General features: G+C 35.3%; 1 protein-coding gene across 1 annotated transcript in view; it reads left to right on the plus strand.

Annotated features, from left to right (window-relative positions):
- Positions 1–389: 389 nt before the first annotated feature.
- LOC110022936 (glucan endo-1,3-beta-glucosidase 6-like) overlaps positions 390–9,939 on the plus strand; it is a 10,526-nt gene continuing 976 nt past the window's right edge. The window contains exons 1-2 of the mRNA XM_020722104.1: positions 390–1,636; positions 9,324–9,939. The exon at positions 9,324–9,939 is cut by the window's right edge and continues 656 nt beyond it. Coding sequence (XP_020577763.1) covers positions 1,290–1,636; positions 9,324–9,939 — 963 coding nt within the window. The 5' untranslated portion in view covers positions 390–1,289. The remainder of the gene's footprint in view (positions 1,637–9,323) is intronic.

The following is a 9,939-nucleotide window of genomic DNA, read 5'->3' on the forward strand; positions in this document are numbered from 1 at the left end:
GCAGCTTTTCACTTAGAGACAAAATGTGAAATGAATATATTTGTGATAGGGGTTTGTGTAGCTCAAGAGAGCTTAAATGTCGACCATCTGATGATCTGATTGGAGAGTAGATGTTTTAGATTCAACTTATGTTAAGAAAGGCAAAGGTGGACTTAGAAATACTTGGCATATTGTATAAAAAATGATCTTAATTTATTATAATTAAATGAAATATGATACTCAATAGAGAAAAAAGCTTCGTATAGCCGACCCCACTTAATGGGATAAATGTTTATTGTTGTTTTTGTTGTTGCGCCTAATAAAAACAGAAAAAAAATATTTATATTTATATTTATTTTACAAACAACTAAAAACTTTTAAATTTACTGAATACATTACAATTAGAGTGCTCTATAATTATTTTACCCTACATTTTTTTTCTTACATTATTTTTTTATTATTATATTAATAAAAACGTGGACAAGTTTACAACTCTTACAGCTCCGTGGCAGCCAAACTACGACCGAAGATCCTGACGCCGTTGCGTCACCGTCGACCTGCTCCGAGCTATCGCCACCATTCACTCGGCAGCAAAACACCTCCCCCGCTTTGACAACGACGAGCAGAGAGACAAATTTTTTGTTAAAAAAAAATATCCCCTTTTGCTCTAATCCTTATCTCCCTCTTGTTTGACCTTAATAAAAAATAAATCTTTCTCCTTTCTTCCAGATGTTTCTTCAGTTATGAACTAGTCGCAATCCCCGTCCCCAGTTATGTTCGCTGTGATTGCTTTAGCTTGCAACTGTAACATCAGCTTCCTCTGTAATTCTCTTCTTTCTCTTGATTCATTTGTAACCCCCCTTTTCCACTTTTAAAAAAGCAATCTTTATCATCCAGAAAGTCAATCTGTCACTCACTTCGAGATTTTCCTGCATCAATGGCGCTTTAAAGACCCCTCCCTACAGTTCATTAATACCCTAAACCCTGACAGTTTAGAAGCAACGGTCCTAAAACTCATAGATTCAAAAGAAGAATTTTTTAGCTCCTGATGTATTTATATGGTTTTTGCATTTTGAGAAAGACTTTCTAATTCTTCTTCTATTTGATCTCCATCCCAGCTCTTTTCCGATTCTTAAGCTGGGTTTGAGCGTAGCACACCCCCTCTGTTTGCTCCGAACTTCATCACTTTTCATCTCTGGTTTGATCATCTGGCTTATGCAACCCAACATCTCAGCTTCTTAAAAAAAATGAAACCTTTGTCTAAAAACTAGATATTTCTGCCCCAAAAATCCCATTTTTGAGCTTTGAGGATGACCGGAGGAGCTATGGTGAAGTCCTATGAGATGAAGGCATTGATTTCATATTGGGCGTTGATGGTGGGTGTTGCTGGTGGGATTGGCGCCAACTGGGGGACTCAGGCGAGCCATCCATTGCCGCCGAGCACAGTGGTTCGGATGCTGAAGGAGGACGGGGTGAAACAGGTGAAGCTTTTTGATGCGGAGGAGGGGACGATGAATGCTCTCAAGGACAGCGGGATTGAGGTGATGGTGGGGATCCCCAACGACATGCTGGCGATGCTGGCGACGAGCACCAAGGCGGCGGAGAAGTGGGTATCGCAGAATGCATCCAGCTACATCGATGATGGAGTTAATATCAGGTTAATTCTTTTCTTGAGTTGAGATTTGGAAAGAAAATTTGGGCATTTGCATAGATACCACCTAATTCCTATGTATTTACATCTCTGATATCTACACTTTGGTTTTTTACATTTCTACCACCCATATGACCATATCTTTCCTGCGATCGAGGTGCTTGATATATAAATAGATATAAATTGAGTGGTATGTGTGACCCAAGAAAATTTGCAGCATTTGATCTTTTATTTTTGGCTGCAGGTAGGGTTTAATTAAATGAGGATTTAGTAAGTCCTAGGAGCCTTAAATCCTGAAAAACAATTTGGCTTGATGGCTGCGGGATATGGTTAAATTATGATAAATTATTTGGATTTTGTTTTCAACATTTGAGGTTTGAATTAAATTTGTGCGGTGATTTGATGTGCTGAAGTTAATTAATATGTTGTTTAGAGGTTAATAACATTTTATTTAGATAATTACTTAAGAGTAATAATAGTTTACTTGGTTGGGTTAAAGTGTTTAAAGCAAAAAATAAGTAATTAATCATAAATGTTGATTAGTGTAATAATAAAGCTAATTAGGATGATTTGAATTATTAGTTTAACATGTTAGTATTTCATAATTAATGTAGTTAGATAAATGATAATTAATTAGACATGGAATGTACTAAATGTTATTGTTGGTAGCTGTTGAAGGCTAATTTTGGAATAGGGAATCATTAAAAATTTCAAATAAGAATTTTCTTAACCAATTTTTATTTAAAACTCAAGTATAGAAAGTTGGAACACATGCCATGAGTGTGGGATACCCATTGGTGAGACACATTGCAGTGGAAAAGAGAGGAGAAGAAAAAGAGACAAAAAGGAGATGATATATATGCCTTAGAAGTTTAGAGTGAAGTGAACAAGATACGAGCGAACCCCTGCATAAATTGACTCAAGGTTTTAATAAGCATGGTTCTTCTAGGATTTATTAAATCCTTAATTCAGTACAAGATGTAGAGACAATTGGATTACAAGGGTTGTAGCATTTATTAACCTAAAAAAGCTAAATGGCAAGATTTAGGCGAAATCCTGATTAAATCGAGATTAAGTCTTGCCACCAAGCATCTCCTAAATAGTTAATCTTTTAATATGGAAGTTGATGGAGTGGTTAGATTGTTGTGGGCTCAACATAAGCAACCTTTTGTGAATTTTTTTTCCTTTCGATATGCATGTTGCGAGAATTAAGATGAACTAGCTATCAAGCAATAAGTAATCACCATGCTAGCTTGTCAATTATTACCGAGTAATTGTGCAACTACTAAAATATCATAGTCAAGACCCAGAACTCATTTAGAGATTTGGTGTTTAGCGGTTAAATAGGACATCCAATACTTCTTTTGGAGACTTTTTTTTAGCAAATGAGAGTGGCATAAGAAATTCCTTTTTTTTTAATTCCAAAGAATCAAAAGACATCCAATACTTAACTTCTTTGATATATTTGCGGGAGCTTTTTTCTTTTTAAATATCATATTCTCTTCCCTTAGTGTGTACTCAAATGCCCCACAACATCAATATGACATGAGGATTGGGCGAACACGACTTGTGAAGCAAGATTGGGTTGATGAGGTTTGTCAAAGTGGGTGGAGGTGGCTAGGGTTATTGTTTGATTGAGAAGAGGGGGGATTTGAGACAAAATGAGAGCCTTATGTATGTGTATGTGTGTGTGTGACTTATGTATGTGTATGTGTGTGTGTGAGAGAGAGAGAGAGAGATAGAGCAATTGCAATTATTTAACACCTTTAATATTTCATTCGATAGGTTTACAAAAGACTTGTAATTATGAATCACAAAGAGATCATTATGTAGAATAACATCTAAAATAAGCAATCACATTATCGACCAATCAAATTAGAAAGCTTGGGAAGTGGCCTTGATTGAAGTCTTTCATGTCTTCATGTCAAGGGTTGGTCGAGGAAAATAGGCAAGTAAGTGGAACCACATTGTAGCACATACTGAAATCCATAGAAGGAGGCATGTGATTCAATCCAATCCATACAATGGACTTGGTGGAGCACGAGGTAGACTATGCCATAGGCACCAGTCTAACATTATTCCCCTCTAAATTACTAAATTGTGTAGTTCCCATGAGTTCGATATGCAACATTTTGCACATGGGAGAATATCACAGCCCTAAATAATTCATTTAGTAGTTTATCAATCACTGGAGTGAAAAATTTGTCAGGAACTATTTTTTTTAATTCATTGTCTGATAATCTTAAACAGAAATGCCAACTCTCACCCTTCTTTACTAGCAAGATTGGACTAGAAGGGGCTCACACTAGGCTATATGATCTCGACCTCCAACATCTCCTGTATCAATCTCTCGATCTCGTTCTTCTGTAACCCCCATGCTAAGGGTTATTGCATGCTTGTGTTCTCTTCGAGGCAGCAGTCCACATGACAACTGAAAAACTTCTAAAAATTGTTGGAGTTGTTAGATAGGTGTCAGAATCTCCATCAACTCCATGTCATGACTCTTCCATGTGATAAACCCAACCATAGACATCATCTCCTTTTATTTGGTATCTTCAGCTTCCTTTTGCATTAGTCTTCTCCCCAGTTTTCTCAACTGAAGCTCATTCTACTCATGAAGCGGGGGTTGAGTTTCCTTCATTGGCCCATATTGATTTTCCTTCTTCCATAAGTTTGATTCACCCCATAATCAGCTCACCCATCCCCAAAGACTCCTGAATCGCCTTCCACCCAGAAGGTAGTCGCAACAAAATTCACTAGAGCAGTTGGATGTAGCCCTCCGTCGAGGTCCCACCAACCGTGGTTTCGTGTTTTACGCCAAAGTCCTTCAAATCGATCCGTTCCATCCCCAAATAGCACGTGGTTTTGTTCCTCCTATTGTCACTCGTTCAAATCTCCAGATGTCAAGCAATTCCCTCTATATAGTGCCACTCAAATATACTCCCGACTTTGCTCCATCCCACCTGCTTTCATTCGTTCCCGCCATTCGGATGTCTCACAAATCTTTCCAATTGATGTCGCTCACGTCCACTCCAGATGTTGTCACTAGATCCTACAGTGGGAGGAGGTGATTTTGTGTGAAACTTTACGATCTTCTTCAGTATTACTTTCAGGGCTATGAATATCTCCCCTTTATAGACAAAATCACCCCTCCAAATGCTCTTCCACCACAAATCCAATTTGTCTCAACTCCCCCTCAGCAATGCATATATATTTTTTTACCTGTCATTACTCCCATTATGATTTTCAATCACTAAGGCTAAACTCTTGTGCGTTGAGATCCTATGCTCGGCTTCCTAGATAGCCTGAATCATGATTGTACCGCAAGGTCGTAAGCCGAGATCCCGTCCTACATGTCGCCATCCTCTTTGACTTCCCTCGACTGTATCTTAACGTTCAGTCACGAGGGTGATCACATCACTGGCTTCTCAGCACGACTGTATCACAAGATTCGCCACAAAGGCAAATGCGATCCTATTTTTAGCTCCGAGCAGCGAAAGGAGGGAACGACGTAGGATAGATAGCGACAGCGTTTACCCATCTTCGATGTGCTTCCGATGGCAGGAAATGAGTTCTCTTCCCGACGTTGAGGCAACTATTGGTATATTCACTGTCACGTCTTTTAAATGCGAGCAAGAATCATTTCGATGACAATTTAATAGGAATTTTTCAGAAATAAGGTTTTAACAAAGCAACTACAATTTGAGGGATATATGATCTCTACCAAACTCCAATCCTAAGATCTAACACAACAATCACACATGTATAACCTAATCCTAAACATATTAGCCCTATTTATATCCCACAATAATAACTAACAAATGAGTAAATTGGCCTTTTTAGTCTTTAGCCTAACATCAGTCTTCAAACTATGGGTTCGACATCGACTGAGTGGAGCACGAGGCGGATGGTGCCATATGTACTGGTCTAACAAATTGCACTTTAATTTGCAATGATGACTAACAAACTTGCATCAGACCCCTTTTTTCCTTTGAAAATGATCTTGACAGAACAGAGTTTGATGTCGTTTTTTACTTTTTGTTTCTAGCATTTTTTAAGTTTGATAATCATCCTTTATCTATACCCTCGAATCTATCTCTCCCAACAACACCTAGAACAATCCCAATAAAATCATTGAAGTTTAGCTTCAAAGTTAAACAAGTCACTGAAACAAGTCCTTTTATTATTGGATTGGTCGGCGTCATCATAATTTTTATGAGATGAAATAACAGTGAAAACTCTGGAATTAAAAGCTATAAAAGTATGAAAATTATATTGATTATGAATCCCTCATCCAATAAAACCGGAAACATTAAGACACTTGATCATTTCACCCTTAAAGAAAACTTTTTAATAGCAACAATGCAGTAAATTGCTAACCAACAACAAATTGAGAACTTTTCTGGAAAAGTATATTTTGAGAAAAAAATTTAACATCTTTTAGAGGCTACATAAGAGTAGTAGGTGTGCATGTGTGTGTGTGTCTATATATATATAACCATATAATTAGTTCGATGAACAATAAAATCAACAAAAGAAAGAGCAAAAAATTTTGTGAAAAATCTAAGATAATAAAAACCACATGCAGAAAATGAGATTTTACTATGTCAAATAGGAAATTTTGAGCGGAGATTGTTGGCTAACATAAAACTAAACTAAAAAAAAAGTGAATGACTTGTGCAGCAGAGGTATCTATGGGTTTTTCCAATGTCATTTTTAAAAAAAATACTTAAGAGAAATCAATAAAGTAATATCACTTAAATTGTAATATAAAATTCATTATATGATCTTTTTTAAGGTCAAAGGATGTATCTATCTTAATCTAAAGCTTCACATGTCTGCTAGACCTCTCCTTTTGAGCATCATCATTAGCTCATATAATAGATGTTGTATGCAATATGACAGACCCATCAGATACAACATCTCTGCCAATAATCATTTTTTTCTATTTCAAGAGACCATAACTTGTAGCATTGAAATCCAATTTTATAATCAAGAAATACACATTTTTTTAAATATAAGTTTAATTTATTGTTATTAAAGTAATCTTGTGGGGCAACTAAAAAATATTAAAGTAATTTGCAATTTTACCTAACTAAATTTTATATGGAGTCTTCTTGTCACCAAAAATAGAAGAGCGACATTGGAAAGTATACAATGTATGTTCTTTATTATAGTCATATTTATTCGCCTTGCCACAACATTTTGCTGCGAAGTATGTCTGACTATGAAACCTCTCAAAATTTCTTTTGTTTTGCAAAAGACATTAAATTCTTCGAAATAAAATTTTAAGTCATTATTAACACAAAGATGTTTAATCTGATTTTCAATCTACTTTTCATTCATAATTTTTCACTTCTTAAAAATAGTAAAAACATCACTTTTTTGCTTCAAAAAAAAACCCAAATTTTTTGAGCAAAATCATCGATAAACATCAACATATATGTGGCACCACCCTCAAATAAAATTGTAGATAGTCCCCTTAGATCAAAATATATATAGTCTAGTATTCTCCAATCCTATGAAAGTCTGACTGATTCTTCATTTGATATAAGAATAAATAGTAATTGTGACATTACCTATTACAATAAAACCTTCCAAGACATATAGTCAAGTTGTCTTCTTCTATTCTTTCATCATAATAAGAGACTTTGCAAACATTTAAAACTCTTCATTCATCAGAATACTTATAGCCTTTAGAATTAAGAATATTTAAGGATATTTAATTTTTTTTTAATCTAGGACATGTTTGATATCTCTAAGTGTTCTAGCAACTCCAAATATTTTGCTTCTAATAGTTTTAACATCAATCATCTTATTAGGAGCCTTATTACCCATTAATACAAATACTTTGACACAATTTCATATGTTGAAAATTAGCCCCTATTGAGACACACATGAAACTTGTAGGCTAAATCAAGAATCTAATTATCATAAGATTCATTACCAGAGACAACTAGGAGTTTACAATCACAAATAACTTCTTCAACAATATTAGCTTCGCTAGAATAATCCTATTGTTTCTCTTTCTGACTAAGACTCACTTTCTTATATTTGTTATACAGTTTGTAGCATTTAATTTTGATGTGTTATTTTTATTGTAATTCTTACAGATTTTATCTTTATTTTTAATTTTAATCCAAGTTCTCTGATTAAACCGTATTCATTCTTGTCACAATAATTACACCAATTTTCATTGACATGTGGAACTAACTTGCATGATGATGATGTTGATGTTCATGTGAATGATTTATGTGATTGTTCATATTATATTTCTTTCATTGTCATGGGGTTGTTAGCATGTGATTTTGAAAGTCACAATAACTTTGTGTTTAATAAAATATTTTTCACATTTTAAGTTGCGGATAATTAAAAAAACTATAAGTCAAAATACTTTTTTTCTTTTTTAAAACATCACATTCATATCTCAAATCACAAAAATGCTTATCTGGATTTTCAATCTTTTTTGGTATAAATGAATATTTTTTTTAAGTTTTTCATATATTTTTCATTCAAATCATTAGATTTATTATCTAATTTTTCATAAAAATATTTGAAGAATGTATCTTTTGTTTGTTAAACACCATGTCTTTATGAGCATGGAGCAAAAATTTGTTGCCTCTTCATCCAAATCATTTGATAAAGATGAATCACTATCTAAGTTTACCCATAATGTCCCTTTTCTTTGTTTTTTTCTAATTTCTTTCTCTTTTCAGCCTTGCCTTTCCCAAGTTGTGCAATCTCATTTAATGTATTTTGGATTTTTGCAATGAAAACAAATGAAGTTGCCTTCTTTTTTTTTCGCTCACTTGCAAAATGGATTTTAGATTTATCTTTAAAATTTTAACAAGTATTTTCTTTGTCACTTCTTTAAGATGTATCCCAAACACTTTTAGATCCTGGTCAATTCCTCATTTTTCTTGAATTGACTTTCCGAAGTCCTTCCTTTCAAATATGAGCTTCAAGGGCTACTCTCTTAACTTATTTTTCATTTGTTTCTAATTTTCGCTTGCCATCATATTCCATTCATGAGTTATCAAGGAACTTAGAAGCCAATCAAGTGTATATGTAAATAAATTTTTAGACTCTATTATAGTAGTAATGTTTAGATCTCATTCTTCTGGTTGACATCTAAAAATCTTATGTGCAAGGTCTACATTTATATACTTTCTAACATAACATTGTAACATATTTATGAATCTCACAGAGTGTTTATGCACATTGACAATAAATCATTCATTTTCATATGAAAAAGTTCATACTCAGGTACCAAATAGTTGACATTACAACCACACACTTCATTTATGCCTTCATTCATAATGATCAATTTTTCTCTTTTTTTTTTTTTTGCAATATTTGGCTTGTAGACTCTCTCATACAGCGCACAATAGAGATTACTCATCACCCCAAAGTTAAGTTTGTTTATAATTATCATAGCTTAAGTCCATGTATCAAATGGTTTCTGAACTTTAACCAAATCTCAAACTCTAATTGGTGCTTTACATTCAAAAGAAAGCATATTTCAAAAACAAGTTCCGTACTTTGTAGCATATCTTGATTTTTGTGTAAAAATGCCCAGTTAGTGAATCACAAGAAAAAATCGCTCATATTACTCGACATAATCAACATAATCTTCCTTTAATTGATTTTGGTGCCTCCCATACTCCACTAAGCTCCATTTTTTAATCACTAGATATGTAGCCGTTGGCAACGAACCTTTCCTAAAAGCACTCAACGGCACCTATCTTCAGACCACCCTACCCGCACTCCAGAACATTCATGGAGCTCTCGCAAACGCAGGCCTGAGCAACAAAGTAAAGGTCACCGTCCCTCTCAACGCCGATGTATATCAATCAACAAGCAACCGGCCCTCCGACGGCGATTTCCGCACCGACATCCATGACCTAATGCTCAGCTTAGTCAAGTTCCTCGGCGACAATGGCGGCCCTTTCACCGTCAACATATACCCCTTCATCAGCCTCTACGACAACCCTAACTTCCCGGTCGATTTCGCGTTCTTCGACGGGACTTCATCCCCCGTCGTCGACGGCTCCACGACCTACAACAACGTGTTCGACGCCAACTACGACACGCTCATTTGGGCCCTAAAGAAGAACGGATTCGGAAACCTATCCGTCATTGTGGGGGAAATCGGTTGGCCGACTGATGGAGACATGAATGCAAACCTTCAGCTCGCTCAGAAATTCAATCAGGGATTCATGAAACATATATCGACAGGGCAAGGGACGCCAATGAGGCCAGAACCAATCAATGCGTACCTGTTCAGCCTGGTTGACGAAGATCGGAAG

The sequence above is a fragment of the Phalaenopsis equestris genome, unplaced genomic scaffold, assembly GCF_001263595.1.
Source record: "Phalaenopsis equestris unplaced genomic scaffold, ASM126359v1 Scaffold000203, whole genome shotgun sequence".
Classification (NCBI taxonomy): domain Eukaryota; kingdom Viridiplantae; phylum Streptophyta; class Magnoliopsida; order Asparagales; family Orchidaceae; genus Phalaenopsis; species Phalaenopsis equestris.